Here is a 19,174-nt window from a genome sequence, read left to right on the forward strand (position 1 = left end):
GACTTGTAAACCTGGCAGTATTATACGAGAAGAGGAGGACACATCTTTTCACTAGAGGCAAAAGCAAAAAAATCTACGCTTCTTTTTTGTGCAGGAATGACTGTGGAACAACTTTGTCTTGAACATCCAGAGGAAAAGAGAAGTAATAGACAAGGACTTGAGGAAAGTACAGAAGGAAGCATTATACAAATTTGGTCAAATATAAAATCCTTTTATATTGGTATTTAGAACTACAGAAAGGTAAAAATATTAATTTAAGGAAACAAAATGATGCAAGATTCCTATTTTTAAAAACAAAAAGCACAATTAAGTGATCTTTATTGAGAGAATAGAAAGCTAAGTTGTGACTGATTGAATGTGAACCAATCTGAATTCCCATTGGACCATATAAATCACAAGAGAATAAAAAGATGATAAATTTAAAAAGGTAAAATGAGATAATGATGACAAAAGTGGCAGAGTAAAGAAAAAAACAACAGAAAAGTTATCTTACCAAAACTCAAGGACCACCTTACCAAGCAAAGATCCTGAAGAAACTCACTGGGACCATGAAAGGTATGATCCTCATCTTTTTCCTGCACTTGGCAACAACGTTAATGGCTGGAGGCGTGCCTTGGGTGCGACTGGAGAACTGGGTGCGCTCAGCCCTGCAGTCCCTGCAGTGGGACCAGTTAGATCGATGCCTTCGTACCTCACCTCACTCCGAAATAGAGTGTCGGCGAATTGCAAACATACCACCCTCTGCCGTGGCTGTCTACACCTCAGAACTGCCTCGCCCAGCTGCAGGTGGGAAATCACAAACCATGACTTAGATATTGAATATGAGCATCTTAACACATTTGTTGTAATGCAATATGAATCTTTGTTTAGCTTTTTACAGAACATACAATTACCGTGCTAGTTGATTGAGATTGACAGCTTTCGGACAAAGTCCGCACACAAGTGTCTCAATCGTGGTACAATGTGTTACTTTACTGTCCTAGACATTTCCCCTCAGATTCCGCCAAAATCGTTGTTTTACTCCATAGGGAGAGTGGGAATCTCATTCATCAATTAACGTGTGTCACTAAATAAATGAAGAGGCATTTGGCTACCCAACGGAGTCATAGTTACCCCTGCCATTTACCCGGGCTTCATTGAATAGCTTCACTTTGACATTTAGAGCATTTGGCAGGAATCACATCGCGCACAACATTTTTTGAACGGGTAAAACAAAGAAAATTAAAAACAAACAGATCTAGCCCATTTTTGGCTGTAAACCGCTTGTCTCAACACAGATTGTTAATACTGAATTGTCGCGGTACACTAGCAAATGGTATCCTGTATTTCTTTTTCTCACGTATTGTGCGTGTTGAGATTTACAAAGAAATGAAAAATACTTAAGGCCCAATTTTCGAATTATGCAAATACTGCACATACATTTGTGCTAAATAATCATCAATACAACATACATTTACATAGTAATTTATGTAACATTTTTCGCCATTCTTGAGGCATATTGCTGAACTCCAACGTCATCCATTTTACATTATACGTATACTGTAAGTGTAAATGAAAATGTGCATCTTACATTTGAGTTAAATTCCTAATAGGGTGGTCCTTAATGGTGGTCGAAATTTTTTTTTTTGAAATATTGGGCTCTGACCCCCCGCATATGTTCTTATATCGATAAAAACACACTGTGTGCAATTTTGAACAATTTGGATAATATTTAGAGGTAGCTCAACGACTTTGAAATTTCCCAAAATGGTAAAATTTTGGCAATTTTCGAGAAAAAACGGAAATCTTAACCCTATGTGTACGGCGTTTTAGAACATCCAATTTCAGTCCATTGCGTATAATTGTAACACAAGAAAAGTTACAAGTAACTTTGTACACTAGGTCTGATATAATGTGCGAAAAATCCTTATTTTTCATACCAAAATTTCAGAGGCCTTGAGCGACCTCTAAATATCCTTTGATTTTGATGAAACTTTGCCTAATTACGTTTTGTATATATTGGAACATATTCAAGGGGTCAGAGCATGAAATTTTAAAAGTCGAAAAATAAGGACCACCCTAATTCCTAATCGTCCAATACTAAGTAAATCCTTTGTAAAAATGTGATATTTTAAAAATGAATATAGTAAAAGTGGTAAATTGTAAAAAAAATATATCTTTCATTTACAAAATGTGGAGGGCTCCAATTGCATTTGCCCGCTAGATAGCATCGGGTACAACAGGCAGATAGGACAGGATACTCTTTCTCGTGATCATCCAACTACTACTTCTGCAATTGACAAGTGTATCTTGATTGTAATATTGAGATCCCCTGTTATAGAATAAGGACAGCGTAAAAAAGAATGGATAGATAACTATCAACAATGAACTTTTTGATCCAGGTGCCTCCGACAAAGTGTTTGCCATCCTCCCAGATGTGTATTCTTCCAGTGGGATGATCCGCTCCCAATATCGGAGTTCGTTCAGCGTTGGCTCATTGGTGAACAGGAGGGAGATCCGTCACCGGTACTTACCGCCTTCTTCCGTATCAATGGGCCATGATGCAGTGATGGTGCTTGACCCGACTCCCGGCGAGAACTTCGGACACCCAGTGGCCATTTTTTATGTAGACCTCAATGTCACAAAGAAGAGATGCTCCCACTTGGATGGAATTTACTTGGGTAAGTATGCTTCATTGAATTTAAGCTGCATTAAGCTTAAATTAAAAACAAGGAAGGAAAGACGTGACTGCCATCAAAGTTTAATGCAATAATAAAACAAAGTTATTCATTATAGATAACAAGAATACCATTATACAGTTTGGCTGTGTAAAACACTTCCCTTCTTCTGTACAAAGAGTGAACATCCATCCATTATCTGCACCGCTTATCCTCAGTAGGGTTACAGGGGTGCTTGAGCCCATCCCAGCGATCTTCGGGCAGTGGGCGGGGAACACAATGAGCTGGTTGCCAGCCAGTCGCAGGGCACACAGGGACAGACAATTCACTTGCTCATTTACACCAGGGGAAAATTTGGACTGGCCATTTAACCAGGAAATAGGAGTGGCTGGAGGCAACCCACGTAAGCACAGGGAGAACATTTAAACACCACACAGGAAGGCTGGCAGCTGGAATTGATCCCATGACCTCAGAACTGTGCCACGGACGCGCTAACCACTCAGCCGCCGTGCCGCCTTAGGAGTGAACAGTTTAACTCTAGAAAAACAACAACAACAAAAAAAACACTCTACTGCTTGTGATGTTTGGAAATGTGACAGTTTAAACCTGTCAAGTGAAAGGAGAGAATGCAAGGAGGCAGCCCCCCAGGAAACATAGTCATTAGTACATTGGATTTTGGACTAAATCTGGTCTGGTTTGTTATGGACTCAATTCAGTCCAAAAATAGATGTCTTAAATTCTGTGATTTTTTTCATTCCATTCATCATGTCCAAGATTGATCATTGCTGTGTTCCAAATTAAGTCACAAAAAGAGGGAATTCAACAGTGAAAAAGAAATATACATTTCTTTTGTACCAAAAAATAAAAATATGATAGTCTATGTATTTTGCTAGTATTCAAATCAAAACATTTTTTTCCTTGGTGAACCTTTTTTGTACGACTAGGAGCACTTAATATTACTCACTGTCCCTTTAATAAGTATTCATGGACAAATCATAATAAACATCACATAATTCAAATATTTTATGGACCAGCAGAGAAGGCCTTGCGGCCCTGACGGCCCATAGCTGCACTACCCTCATCTATTCAATGATTTGAAAAGTGCTTGTTTTTTATTCAAATAGAGGTGAGAGAGGTGGTTCTGATTAGGCAGGGCAATTTGAAATATAAACAAAAAAATTTGTCTGATGGGTAATTCAAAAACATAATACATTAAAGGAAAAAAAACGGGGAAGGACGACACTGGACAGGACTTATACCTGTCATTTTATGCAATTTTGTCATACTTTATATGATTTTCTGCTAAAACAATTCAATACAAACATATTTTCAAAAGATTCCCTTGCTTTTAAATATGTCATGCATTTAAAACACAACTTGATGCTGTCACAAGTGTTCCTTTGCACATAAATGTTGTTTGTCATAAATCACAATACATAAAACTAACTGCAGTATTGCGCTCGGTTTTAGCTCACATCGCAAACTGTATAGTGAATGGGAAGTTTAGAACGTTTTTGCGGGAGTATGAGTGTTGCAAAGGAGGCCAAGCCTACCCGTCTGTTTTATTTATTGTGTTCAAGTAAGAAATTATGTCTTTAACTGAAGCAGAAGAGACAGTGAAAGTTGGAGATGTTTGAAAGCTTCCTTTTAAGGCTCATTTCTTTATGCAAGACCTTTTCATCACCGGTGCTGACATGTTTATACACTCAACTTCCACAATATTGTATAAAGCTACATCTTGACAGATGCACAGCAAAAAGCAACAATTAAAAACAGTTAAAGTTGTAGTGGCCATTACAGTACATCTAAATGTGATTATCAGTAGTAAAAATTGTACTGTTATTGTTGTAATTATTTGTATTTCTTTTTTTGTTCTTGTAAAGTAAAGAAGAGCAACATTCTTCTCCATTAAGGGCGTGCAAGTCGAAAGGTGATGATGGGTTAACTGCTCAAAAATAGATAGGGGCGGCAGTAGCTCAGGAGGTAGAGCGATCGTTTTAGGATTAAGGGATCCCAGTTCGAATCCCGGCTTGTCCGTGTTACATGTCGAAGTGTCCTTGGGTAAGACATTGAACCCCCAATTACCCCCAATAAGCAGGTTAGCGCCTTACATGGCTGCACAGATCACGGCCGCTATTGGGAAATGTGAAGCACAATGTAAAGCGCTTTGGAAAGTCATTGACTTGAAAAGCGCTATATAAACACAGATCATTTCATTTCATTTCATTTCAGAAAGAGATATAGATTAAAAAGAAAAGTTGAAGGGAGGTAAACAATGTGCTTCAGAACAATGAATTTTTAGATGGGGACAGAAAGTGTATATTGAATTCCCCCCCAAAATTACTTGAAGAAACAGTTGTTAAGTGCAAATTGCTGGCTCTGTAAAAAGAGTTGCAACTAGATGTGAAGGTAAGTTCGGCCTATGTGCTTAACAGAAACAATCATGCCCATTATTTTTAGAAAAACAGATGTAAAAAATTGTAAGCCCTCCTGCTGGGTTTTAAGGCCAGATTTGGAATATATGTTTTTAAATCAGCTGTCTTTAATACTCCACAAGTGTTATTGATCATTTGTCCAAGCACATGTTTGAAAGAATATCCGAGTAAGGGTAACAGACAGATGTCACACTTGCATGCGTTTTTACGAATATGGGAAAGAATCCTAAAAACGTTTATGCTTACAAGTTTTAAAGGTAAAAAAGCGCTTTAGCACCCCTGCCACTAGTGGTAAAAGCGCTGTATTGCACCCTCATCCTTAAGGCTTTAAAATAGTGAATTTTATCTCCGAGCTAGATGTACCCATGAAAAGAGCGACACCTGGCTTGCGGGCCAAACACTTCCAACCCCTGAAATAAAGCAACAACGAAATTCTGAAGAGCCGTTTGGAGACGGCTCTTTTGTGTGAGCCGAGCCAAAAAATTGCACCACGGAAAAAGAATGAATTTCCAAAGGTTGAGGGATAAAAAAAAAATAGCTTTCTACTTTTTTGTTTTTATTATTCCCAGCCAGAATATGTTCCCAGTTAGGGGTGCATGGCTGAAGTAATATACAGTGGTACATCTTTATTCGAAAATAATTTGTTCCTGGATTGTGCTCGTAGCTTGAATTGCTCCCAATATGAAGTAAATAAAGCTAAATGGTCCGTTCCTGACCTCCCAAAAGCATAAAAATAACCCTAAAAGCTATAAGACATCTCACTGATTACTCAAAACACATTCAAACAGTAGTTAAACATAAAAATACAGGAATAAGATAAATAAGATGATTTTACACTTAAAATTACAGGTACTGTAACTTTTTATTCATCACTTTCTTATGCCCTTGTCGCTGTATTCGCAACACTTGCACTTTCCCTTTCTAGAGATCTTTAGAGGAAAACTTTACAAGGGGGATTGTCTCAGCCTCCCTTTCGAAATGTTACAGAAATGCGTGAGGCAAGTCTCATGAAAGAGAACTGTAGCGCGACCAGTGAGTGGCCTTGGGGTATGTCTAGTGGTAGCCTTAGGAAATGCTCGTGTTTTGGATCTTCTGTCGTACGTAGGGGGAAATTTTTGTTCCAATAAGTCTTGCATAAATGTTAGAAATGTTAAAAGTTGTCTTCCTCCCAGTTTCTTAAGAGTTTTGAGGCTCATTTTGACTGTCATTTTTGTCCTAAATGTTGGTTTCAAAACAAGGTGCAAGCAATGTTATTTAGTAAAAATGTCACCAAAAACTGCCAACGAGAATACCAACATGTTTACTTTCAGCGCAGAAGGGGCTGGGCGAGTAAAAGAGTGTGTGTACCCTGTTTATAGCTCCGCCCATTCCTACCACTCACCCAATCAAATAGCTCCGGATGCTTCCCAAAAGCTTTTGTGTAAAGTTTGTTTTTTAAAATTGTTTTGTAGCTTTTCATCATAAAGTGTCTCATCAATGAACATATATAGATACATTAGCTTTTGTATATAAGGGATTATTTAGTGATTCACAGCCAAAACAGGGTCTGTCTCTTGGCTGTAATTTGTAGTTAAAATTGTAGATAGATAGATAGATACTTTATTCATCCCCACAGGGAAATTCACATATCCTATTTATACTCGACCGAAGCCTCTTCACATCAGTGTTGTCTCTGCTTTGCACATACAATGATTGGCCCTGCACCAAAATACACCAAATAATTGCGTGGGTCCTATTTTGTCTCAATAGCCATAGGTAATCATGAAAAAGACCATATATGGCTGGTAAGCCATAGGTTCCTGCCCCCTGATGTGGGTGGTACGTGAATAATAAAAGGATGATAAAAACTGCTTATGTCTGCATTATCAGGAGAGGACTGTTTGACTCAGGCCTTGAAAGGTCGCTGTCAGAACCAGCTGAAGCGTTGGCAAGCTGGGCCCGAAGGTTTCATTCGACGTGGACACAGATGGTTGACAAGTGGAGCTACACGCAGAGGAACCCTCAGCAGTCCCATCAGTGGGAGGCTATGTGAAGTCCAATTTCTTCCTTTGGTTGTCGGAGTTGGAGACAGCAACCGAATTCAAAGACTCAAATGCGTAGGTCAGTTTGGAAATGAACAGCCCTCTTGTCATGTTGATGTGTCATTTTGGAGACACTTATTTGCCCATTTTCAACAGATCATTCAGAATTTTCCAGGTGTCCTCAACTGGTACCCATGGGTTCCCCCAGTTTGCCCATATCCAGCTGCGAGCTGAACAAAAACACCAGACGCTGTCACCAGCAGCCACTGGCCACTCACCTCTCTTGCCGCCTTTATCAGACATGCGACCACGCTGTCCTTATCTCTGGTAGGGGGCACACCGGTCCACGCACTTCGAAACCGTGTTTCCACAGAGATTTTTTGAGTTGTTCGGATAAAAACCTTCCCAAATTAAGATCTGTTGTCACCTGTTAAATGTGACAATGTTATTCAATCATATGATTGATAAAATACTTCCCAGTACTTTTAAAAGAGTTAAACCAGATTTAGGAGTTTTTGTGAGTATAAAATACAATTTCAACACAAGGGGTGGGAAATATTTGGAATTTTGGTATCACGCTGATCCAAGTACTGTAAGTATTCGATTTATACCGATCTGATACTGATACTTTTTGATGAGAAATGTCATGCCCGTTGACTAATCCAACTCTTGCGTTAGTTTATAAATATGAGCACAGCACGAAGAGTTTATGCGCAAAAATGTTTTAACTTTTTGTAAATCATTAAAATGCAAACTTTAGCCCTATATTCAATAAATATAAAGAAAAAAAAATATTACAAGGGTTTTATAACAAAATTCAAGAGTTAAAACCCCCCAAAAGTACAAAAAAAGCAATTGTAACGAAAATGAAAATATAACATGGTCAACATGACAACAATAATATCTTTCATTGCACGTTATTTTTTTTTTTAAAGTCAGAGAGTGCAAATGGGTAAACAATACAACATAAAACATCTTTAAACATATTTAAAAAAAACACTTCTACTGATTTAGAACAAAAGTCAAGAGAGTCAAACTCAAAGAAAAACCAATAATCTAACACCAATACAGTATAAGAACGTCAACAAGACCTTCTATTGAACAACATTTCAAACGTAAAGTCGGGAGTCCAAACAAGGTGTAAAAATAATGGGCTAAAATTTGAACGTTGTATTGTATGTATAATCTTAAGACCCACTCACATTATTATTTCAGTGCCATTCAAAATGGGAAAACAGTGTCAAACTCAAGATTATAGAATCGCTCCAATCCAAGTACTCCCTCAGTATCGATAATACGAATATTTTGATTAATCCGCCCGCCCTTAGTCAACATCCAAAATTGCGTCAGTGTCAATGTTTATGTCAAAGCCCGCTGTCCACATCTGGGCCCTGAAAAGGTTTTGATACCTCTTATCTAAAGTATTCGGTCTTGAAATCTCCTGTGTTCAAAGACTACTTTGTTTTTTTGCAAGTGGAAGATTATAGGCAGCCATGCTTTTGTACTTTTTCTGTTCCTGCTGCCACTCACTACTTGCACTCAACTTCATGTGGAGAAGGCACAAGTTGTACTCAACATGCATCGTTATCCCAATACTCTCCACCTACCATACAACACAAGTTCATGTAATAAGAAACAGAACGAATAGATAGCTTCCAGTTGGCTGCCTATGACAAAAGATTCACATTCATTCACTGATACATATCTGGATAGTTCTTTCTCGTTCTTCGGCTTATCTAACATGGGCAGGTACATTTTGTGTTTGAACAGTAAAAATTGATGAATTCCTAGAGTGTCTTTAGAAAGTCTGCTACTTAAGCTACACAGTTAGCTAGAATCAAAAAAGGTTTAATTCTCAAATTATAACAGATATACCGCACACTTTGAGGTGGACCTGTCTGAATCAACTAATTTATTCAGCTTCGTAATAATCCTAATTCACAAAAAAGTAACCTTGCGGGTAGTCAAATCAAATTTGTGTTTGTGGTATCCATTGACACAACATGGCGAAAGCTCTCTATTCCTTGTGGGTTTGCAATCGCTGTGAACGAAACGTTTTGGGAAGTTTGGGGAACATAATCCGATGTGGTAGTTGTAGTAGTAATTAAAATCCCACAGATGGGCTCAGAATTAGGCCTTAAGTTTGACATATGTGACACAAAACTAGAGAAAAAACATCAACAGCCTATTTTTACCTTAATACATGACAGTTTTGTGAGAGTATCTTTCATTATTTGCGATCAACTGTTTTGTGTATTTTTCCCAGGCGGGTGGCGACAACAGATGACATTCCAGCGACATTTACAGAACCTTCAGCGGTTTTACAGAATGCTGCGGATCAATGGTTTTCACAAAGACCATATTAAGACATTTTTTGCCAGCGCTGGGCACGTCCCAGGTACAATTTCCAACAGACATCTATGATTAGTTAACTTTGTTATACATAGCATCTTGATCCATATTTTTTTCCTTTTGAAGTTGAGCTCGATGGAGTCTACTCAGCCACGGAAAAGACGGCGATCCGTAACCATATGTCATACATCTGTAGGAAACAGCACTGCGCCGACTCACTGGTGATTTACCTGAACTCACCAACTCGCAATGAAGGGACCATGCTCCTATGGGACGCCAATCTCAATGGCATTGTAAGAGGGAGCCATGGACAAATTGTTAAGGTGTAGCGCACCTCCTTTCACCAGAGGGAGCCTAATTGGTTTGCAATTGGAACAGATGTGTCCAATCACCCCATACCTGTCTCTTGTTATCCTGACCCTTCATAAGGACATTTTAGACAGCAACCAGGGTCAGGTGATTGTGTTCCAAATTTGACGGTGGACCTAAACGCAGGAAGCAGTAAAAGCCAAGATGCTCAAAAACAGATGGAATTTATTAACAAAATCATCAACAAAGTAACAAACAAACAATCAAAAAACAAAACAAAATAATTGTCAAACAAAAAACAAACCTCACAAATCAGGATGCAACTAGAAAATGGTAATGTGGAAAATGAAAGTGAAAAAAATGAAAATCACACGATCCTGGTTGCTGTCCAAATGTCCTTATGAAGGGTCAAGCTAATGAAGGACAGGTTTGGGGTGATTGGACACACCTGTCCCAGTAACAAAACAGTTAGGAGCCCTCCGGTGGACAAAGCTGCGCCAGACCCTAACACAAATATTATTGTAATTCAGTTCAAGGCACGTGAGAAAAGACTTTCACCTGTTGATTCTCAATTCTCCTTTCAGGCTGATCTGCAGGAGCGCTACTCAGTCAATGAACTGTTGACTGACATAGCCGGCTGCAAGGCAAATCGTGTGTTGTTGTTCGTAGATCAGAGCTACAGCGGTGTTTTATCCAAAAGGCTGAGAGGTTCCCAGAAGCATCTCAATGTAGTTCTGATCCAGAAGCAGAAATATTTGACTCAAAATTACCATACTATGAGCATGAGCTTGGGGAACAATGGCTGGGCTCACATTGGTCCATCAACCTGTTTGCTGGATTACCTGGAAAAGGTATTGGATTGGGAAAACTAACTCTAAAAATGGGGAGCACGGTTTTTGTTGATTAGCTTTGACTACTCTTACTTATTGCAACAAATTCTAAATTCAGTTTTCTTTGTCTCATTAAGTTTTTACGTGACTGAAGTTTTTTGATATCTGTGAAATTTGTTTTTCAGGGTTAGAGCAACAACTCATTGTTTATTAAATTAATCTATATATTTTTTGCAAATTTTGGTTTTTGACTTGTCGAAATCCTCAGGATTTCAGTATTTAACAGTACATTTTGGCAATCGCTATTTCCTATAGAGAAGTAATACACTTTGTAGTATCTAATCTAATTATTACCCTTAAATGGAGCCCAATTTGATGGTCAAATGTGTGTACATTGTACTGAATTCTTTAACCTATACATGACAGTATTGTTATTTACAAATTATTGCTTAAGGATGAAAATACAAATCTACACTACACAATTGGCACTGTTAAATTAACACAAAAAGGTTGCATGTAAGAGTATCTTATATACTGTATATTCAATACTGTTGTAGAACCAATAGTTTATAGGTGGAAATAAAAAACCTCTTACGTGTTAAACAACATTCCTGGGCTTGGTAACATTTTAAGTCAACACGTTTTATTGTTAATATTGTAACAGTGACGATTTTGCATAGCACCACTTTTGGGGTTTCATTAAAAGGGTTTTATTAAAGAATTGAACATTTTCATACATTTTCTCACACATCATGTGAGTAACCTGCAACACAATTGTAAATATCTTTCATAGAATGTAAATTTTAAATATACAGATTCCGACTGCAAGAACTGAAATGAAAGATACATTTATCTGATCTATTGTTCAATTGACAAAATGTTGCAGATTTAACTGTGAACACAAAACACGAGAATGGCATGCTAATAGTTAAGATTAACAGAAATGCTAGCACTCATCAGCTCTTCTTACTCTAGGTATACTACATGTAATCTAATTAATCTAGGTTGTGGAAGAAAAAAAATCGTCGCATGCCAACTAACTGTAATATTGGAAACCGCATGCTTTTATTTTTCATACAAGTAAAGGTAGATTAAAAAAATAAATCCTCAAAGTAATAGTCTGGCGGTGACATTGATTTTAAGATTCCAGACCTCTAACACAATTTTCAGTGGGAATTACAAGCATAGAAATATGCTAACGACTAACAATGTTAATACCTGATTGCAGAACGAAGATGTTTCCTACCTGTCTGACCGGTGGGCCGGCATCCTGAACATCACCTTGACAGGAGCTCCATGCAATGTGACGCCCCCGCTAACAGACAGCGAGATGCGGCGGTGGTACCAGGGATGCCAGAACCTGCCGACTGCACTGTGGCACAGGAAGTACGAAAATATCAACTAAAAAGGGAGAGAGGCGCTGAGAGAATTGCGATAAGTGGGGAAGACCTCACTGGGACAGAAGTGTGTGTTAGCGCAGTGTTTCTCAACTCGTGGGTTTGGAACCTAAAAGTGAGTCGCGGACCTTTACCTGTAAAAAAATAATGTTAGGAAGAAAATTACACTTCTTCGTAGATGGCGATAATGCCCAGCTCAATCTCTTCTTCCTGTTCAGTCAATCGGCACCGTCTCCATTGTGCTTATTAGGGCAACATCTTGTTTTATTGTGATTATGTTGGTTTATTTCCTTCTCATTTCCATAAAATTGGACCCAAGAAAGTTAGTGTTAAGGGGAAGGAAGTGTGCAAAAAAACTGAAAAGTCGAGAAAGTAAAGATTGCAAAAAATGAAAATAGCATACAAGCGCCATTGAAGCACTGCTAGAAGGTACAATAAATGGTTTAAAATGGTTATAGCTTTTTACAATATTGAAATCTTTATTATTTACATCAAAGGTCATGAACCATGTATGGCTCTTTCCATGAGTACATATGAGATCAAATTTGACGTTTGTACATTTCTCTGAGGACGTTCCGAAATTAGGACACTTTTACGCGATTTTGGATGTAGGCTTATATGGCAGTATATACGGTACTTGAAGTATCGTGGTCATTTTTTTGAAAAAAATGGTAGATAATTCCCACTATCTCTGCTTTAAAGTGCACAATTCTTTCATTTAATGAATTGGAGAATTAGCTTTATTTTTTTTATTTCGGCCGCAGTTTGTCATAAGGGGGAATCATGGGTCCTGAAACTAGACCAGTTGAGAATCCCTGTGTTAGAGTTGATCACATCCATGTAGATGTATGGCAGATGCAATGTCTGTGTCTATTTGTACGCACCGGGATATGGGTATGATGTGTGTATCTGTGTTCGCTGCCCTAACACTGAACTTGGACTGTAACCATAGTGATGACAAGCTCATCCAAAGGGAGTGTCCTGAACCTCAACGCCATTCGTGTTTATATGTATGCGTGGAAGTTCAGCAAAAGGACATCGACTTGGGGCAGTGTGTGTGTGTGTGTGTGTGTGTGTGTGTGTGTGTGTGTGTGTGTGTGTGTGTGTGTGTGTGTGTGTGTGTGTGTGTGTGTCTCGTGTGCATGTCTTCTATTTTTGTCTGCGTAAAAGAATGTTTTAGTCTTTCATCTCAATATGCCACTCTTCATTATTTACGTTCTCATTCACTCTCTTTATCAAAATCGTATTATTTAACAGATCAGATTAATATTTAAATTGCAGAGTGTAAAATTAATGTTTGTAATGTTTTTTAGACATTATAGACTTTTTAACCCTTTTAGGTTAGGAGCGCAGTAGTGATGCAAGTTTTTTCTTCTTATTTACAAAGGACACTGGCTTGCACATTATCATAAATGTCATCAAATCACCAGACTTCAGACAAGGAAAAAAAACTAATATGTGATGAAACAACATTTGACATAAAAATAAATGTGGAAGGTAGTATTATTTACACATTTCCTTGTTTTTATTTGAGATTCACGTGTTATGTTTGTTGAATTAAAGGGACATTGTGTATAATTTAGCATCTCCTAGTGGTAAGAAACGTAATTCATTTAAAAAAAAAAACATTGATTGCAATATTAAGTTAAATATATGAACCATCATATAGAGCTGCATTTTTTTCAAAACTCATAGGCCAATTTTTTTAATTAATCTTACATAACATAAGGCTTATCTAGAGGCAGCTGACATGATTTTCTGCCATCTAGCTGCTCAAGGTACCTTCAAAAAACAAAAACCTTGTGAAAACCCTGGCAAAAAAAGAGAAGTAAAAGGGTGCGTTATGGCCATTTGGAGTCTATGTACTCTGTACTCTTCCTTGTGCTTTGTAGCAATAGTTTTCAGTTGCTTTAAGTCGGGTCAAGTTAAGTCATGATTTTTTTGTATAGCCCTCAATCACAAGAAGTCTCAAAGGTCTGTACAGAAAATACACAGACATCATCAACATGAAATATAGAATGCCGGGTTTACAGCTTCCTGAGGTCAACATTATTCATAAGCTATAGAATATAGGTTTGTTTTAAGCTGAGATTTAAACAGTTCAGCTGAGGTTGTAGATCAAGTATTATAGGGCAGAGCATTCCACAGCACCAGGGTCCGAATAGAGAACGGCCTCCAAATCGCGATTTCAGTTCTACTAGAACTGCATTTTCCATGCGAGATTTACGCAATACACAATACAAAATACAAAATCATCTAGTGGTCAAAAATTACACTTGATCCCTTTAAAATAAAGTTAAGTTTATGAAAATAAAACTGTGAAATGTTTGGGATTATTTTTTTCAAAATGCGTCATGAGCAGATTTAACAATGATTGATTGTGTGTTAAACATATGCTGAAGTTTAATTTCTAATAAAAGCCCAGGTTTTTGTGGGTGGGTCTGAAGCTAGTCTCAGGCTTTATAAACTTGCTTACATCAGGTGCTCTAGTCCAGCGCTCCCCAACCATTATTGAACCATGAATCGGGGGGAACATGCAAACTCCAAACAGTGAGGCCGGTAGTTGAATTAAAACCAGGGCTGCTGAACTGTTAGGCGGGCGTTCCCATAGCAACTCACTCTGGTTGCTTTTATAATGTTTAACGTAAAATGTCATGTCTATCCCTGTGCCGTGTGTTTAAAAACCCGCCAAAAAACAAATGAACAAACCCAGGTGAAAAGCTTAAAGGTGTTAAGCTGTCTCTGCGTTGTGTTCTTGACATACAGTGGGGATCCATGCATCCTCCAACTCTGTTGCCAAAAGTTTTTTTCACAGCGGTAAGTTTGTTTATCATTTGTGTAGCATGGCATAGTGGGCTGCAGCTGATTGGTCATTGGCCCTTTGCACACACATGACCCAACCACATGACGACACCATTACGGAGGGCAGTAAACCGTAGTAAACAGTACGTGAGGCCAGTAAACAGAAGACAACAAAAACAGCTATATTAATCAACACCATTGGCAATGACTGGTAAAATGAATATTGTGCAGCTGTCGAATGAGGTAGCTCACCTAGTCAGAAAGCACAAAGAGCACTATTTAGAGAACCCGAATCCTCCAGCCGGACTGACTTCAGTCTACACAATCCATCCTACTATATCGTAAATGGAGTATCCCCATACACTGGTGCTGATCTCAAAGCTCATAAAAGTCTGGATACTTACCAGTTTTTCATGTTACATGTTGCTGCGCTTCGTTGTGCCGAAAAATGTACGCCCAGTGTAAAATGTCCCCCTTGCGCAAACATTATTAAAACAACTTTATACCTCAATTTTTGTGTAATGTAATAGAACAGTAAAGCACGGGGCATTTGCACCTTGTATGGAAATCCCTTTGAGCATGTTGGAAATATTTACTTTGGCGAAATGACGTGTGCTCTTCTGAACATTAATTTGGGTGTAAAAATTTTATGGTAAAGCACATGACCGTTTTTCAAAACGTGTGATATTTGGAAGATTACTGCTAGAAATAGTTGGTCAATCGCAATTTAAGCAACTTATTTACATAGTAAGAAAAGTCAATGGTAAGACACTAACGTTAGCTAGCTAGCACAAGCAAACATATTATATTGAGTGTCTTTGACGTGACTCGTACCTACCTCATATAAAACTGCTCGAAAATACATTAAACATACCTTTCAGATATTTTGTTGCAAATCCTGGAATACTTGAGGGTTGCAAGTGGTGTGCCTCAGCACAAAACCAGTCCCTCTGTCTTCCTTCTGTCTATACCAAAAGGGATACGATAAAATCCCAAATTGGGTTAAGAACATTGCTGGTTGGCACAGCCCAACGCACAGCAATAAATCACCATCGTAAAAAGTTGTCATTATATTCTTCTGCCGTTGCTATTGATATTTGTTTCAATTCAAATGCTCCTTCAAGTGCTGTATTGGGTGCTTCTTGCCATCGGTCATGGCTCTCATTCTACCACGGAAGGCAACATGGCGTCATGTGCAATGGCTCAATAAGAGCTGAAGTTTAGTTTGATTCATCCATCGCTGTCCAATATCTTCAGCGGGTGGGAATCCATGTTTCCATTTAGACAGTTGCTCTGTCCGACACTTTACTGTTCCTGCTTGTACTAACCACAGGGATTTTCATTTGAACGCCCAACCTCAAAACCTTGGCCCAAGTTCAGTTAATTTTTTTCGTCAAACTTTTCAAAACAAGGTGTGAGCAATGTTCACAAAAAAACTGTAAACCAAAAGTTTATGGATGTATTGGGCATGTGCAAGAGAGAGGTGAGTTTGCTGTGTTGCATAGCTCCACCCACCCCTACTGCACACCCAATCAAATAGCTCTGTGTGCTTGGATATAATTTGTGGGTAATCACAGTTTGTTGTGTGGGTATTTATCATAAATAATAATAATAATAATTTCCTTTGTATTGTCATTCTTTGTAACAATGTACACAGAACGAAATGTCGATACACCTGACCAGTTGTAGCGAGTCGATGCAGCCGCAGCCAACAGAGGGCGCCGCCATTATAGCATCTCAACAGTGAACATAAATTGTTTAATGAGCTTCCATAAAAAGGGTTCTTTGGCGATGTACAGCGTCTGATGGTATGACACCTTGACTGTAAACTGAAAGTAAGACGTCCTTAATATACCGTAAATTCCGGACTATAGAGCGCACCCGATTATAAGCCGCACCCACCACATTTTAAGAGGATAACCGCTTTTGTACTTACACAAGCCGCACCTGTATATAAGCCGTATGCGCCCACATTAATATATGTAACACAATTGCAAAGCTAACCCAAACCCTACTTAGAGTCCCGCGATTTTAACTGGGGGTTTGGGGTTTTTAAGGGTTATTGTTCTATCTTCGTTATTCATTATCCATTATCCGTTATCGGTCAGTTCATAATACGCTACAAAGCCTAGGAGCCCCGGCTCCACTTACTCTCAGCCAAGAGGCCAAGCTAAGGTCCGGGCCCTAAAGCCTCGCTGCGATCATTGCGAATGCACCGTTCCCGGAGGTACTGCAATACCGGGCCGATGCATGGAGTGGTCAGAAATTTCTGGCCGCCCTGGGACCGTTAAGTCCACAGTCCAAAAATCACAGCCAAAGTACACAGTTAAAAAATCACAGCTGGCAAAATGAACGGAAAATGATACCGGTATTTAAAATTTAATGCTGACCTGCAGAGTCCGAGTCCCGTTAAAAGTAATCCAAGTAAAAAAAGTGTATATTTCCAAAGGTAAGGGCGGGAAAAATATATATCCATTATTGTCTGCCGTGTTCACAAACACTCACCTTTACCGGTCCCCACTTCCCGTCATCTACCGCGTCCGTTACGGCCCTTCTTTTTCATTGGTCAATGCAAGACTTATCAGAATAAGTGTCCAAAATAAATACAAATAAATACATTACAAAAATATACAGTTGCAAATACATATTATACATGGTTACACATATTTACAAAGAAAGACAGTACACCAAGAGAGTTTTCAAAGTTTTAATAATAATATTATAACTTTCATCCCAAACCGTGCCTGTGAAGGGTAGCAAAATACTACTAACAACACGCTCGCAATACAGTTAACGAGTCTGTTAAAAGAACATACCTTACGTGTAAAAGTCGCGGTAAACCGTTCGCATCCTTCTCTCTATAACTAACGTCATCAAAGTTGTCCTCCTTCAATATGGGAAAAAGACTTTGTCATATAGACATCATCCCACGCTCCCTTATTTTAAAACGCTAACAACACGCTCGCAAGGTAAAGTTTATGTGCTGTAGCTCTGTTTCCTTCTTTATCGAACTGCTTGATTGCGTTGAGCTTGTAAGCTGCGTCACATGCCTTGAACTCGAGCGCGGCTGGCGGCTGTTAGAAAAATTACATAAATTGTCCGCATCACTGAATAAGCCGCAGGGTTGAATGTTTGGGAAAAAAAGTAGCGGCTTATAGTCTGGAATTTACGGTACTTGACCAAACAACTGAATAATGACATAGTAGCTTCAGATATGCACACACAAAATTTGACTTGTCAGAATTGCAACACTACAGAGGAAATTTGCACAAGTAACATTTTATCTCTGAACTATATGAACTCATGAAAAAAGATACGTCTGGCTCACAGGCCTAGGTTCCCGGCCCCTGCTTTAACGGCTAAATTGTGACTATGCCTATTAGCTGGTAGCTTCCCTTTTTTCATTTTTTAAATGATCTTATATAGTAGCTCAGGAGGTAGAGCGATCGTTTTAGGATTAAGGGATCCCAGTTCGAATCCCGGCTTGTCCGTGTTACATGCCGAAGTGTCCTTGGGTAAGACACTGAACCCCCAATACCCCCAATAAGCAGGTTAGCGCCTTACATGGCTGCACAGATCACGGCCGCTATTGGGAAATGTGAAGCACAATGTAAAGCGCTTTGGGAAGTCATTGACTTGAAAAGCGCTATATAAATGCAGATCATTTCAGATCATTTCATTTCATTTCATTTCATTTCATTTCATCTGACAATGGGACTATTAACATGGCGCTCACACGTGTTTTGTTCAATGGTAAAGCCTTGGGTTATCTTTAGTCTTGGTGGTTAATGTCAAAGTTTAATGGAAATGTGTATTAAAAATAGGAAATAAAAACCCAAAGGATAAGGAAATATGGTACAGTACGTTTTGGATGTCAGATAAAGCGTAGTGGTGACTTTCCTTGTCTTGAATGAATAAAGACGGATGAGGGATGCTGAGGACACGGGAGGCCAAGCTGAGAATTTCTAGCATTGATCATGATTAAAATATGAAGCACTGAGACTGCCCTCACTGCTGCACCGGCTGGTCATGGCTATTTAATAAGGGCGCCATATCCGTGTTTGTTTGCGCATGCATGCTGAATCACTCAAACTGATGCACACAATCAGGCTGGAACTCATCCCTGACAACTCTTAGACACCTTGCAATCCTTTTTGTCCTGTGCCTGAACTTCTTCTGTGTCTTCTTTCACTGTCTGCTAACGACATACTACATTGATGACAAAAGTTTAGAGTAAGACGCATTTTACCTTACCTTGCATCAGGGGCGTCAAACATGTTGCTTGCGGGCCAGATGGGGTCCGCCAAGGTATTTATTTCAGCCTGCGAAAACACTAAGAGAAGCGTAAGAGGAAAATGAGCTGCTGTGTTA

The 19,174-nt window shown here is 38.8% G+C and overlaps 1 protein-coding gene across 1 annotated transcript; it reads left to right on the plus strand.

Moving 5' to 3' along the window:
* On the plus strand, positions 1–18,221 carry LOC148353342 (uncharacterized). Its single transcript, XM_088353222.1, has 8 exons — positions 1–786; positions 2,382–2,660; positions 6,962–7,192; positions 7,270–7,440; positions 9,380–9,511; positions 9,592–9,758; positions 10,359–10,625; positions 11,833–18,221. The coding sequence occupies exons 1-8, from the start codon at positions 549–551 to the stop codon at positions 12,007–12,009; spliced, it is 1,662 nt and encodes a 553-aa protein (XP_088209348.1). The 5' UTR covers positions 1–548; the 3' UTR covers positions 12,010–18,221.
* The last annotated feature ends 953 nt before the right edge of the window (positions 18,222–19,174 follow it).

The sequence above is a fragment of the Urocampus carinirostris genome, chromosome 14 (genome assembly GCF_059441175.1).
Source record: "Urocampus carinirostris isolate Australia breed hairy pipefish chromosome 14, RoL_Ucar_1.0, whole genome shotgun sequence".
Lineage (NCBI taxonomy): Eukaryota > Metazoa > Chordata > Actinopteri > Syngnathiformes > Syngnathidae > Urocampus > Urocampus carinirostris.

What these genes read in the sequence shown, in the direction of transcription:
- LOC148353342 (XM_088353222.1), top strand. Translation starts at nt 549, where the DNA reads ATGAAAGGTATGATCCTCATCTTTTTCCTGCACTTGGCAACAACGTTA. An exon ending in CAGCGCTGGGCACGTCCCAG is followed by an intron (nt 9,512 to 9,591) that starts GTACAATTTCCA and finishes TTCCTTTTGAAG; the next exon opens with TTGAGCTCGATGGAGTCTAC. An exon ending in ACGCCAATCTCAATGGCATT is followed by an intron (nt 9,759 to 10,358) that starts GTAAGAGGGAGC and finishes TTCTCCTTTCAG; the next exon opens with GCTGATCTGCAGGAGCGCTA.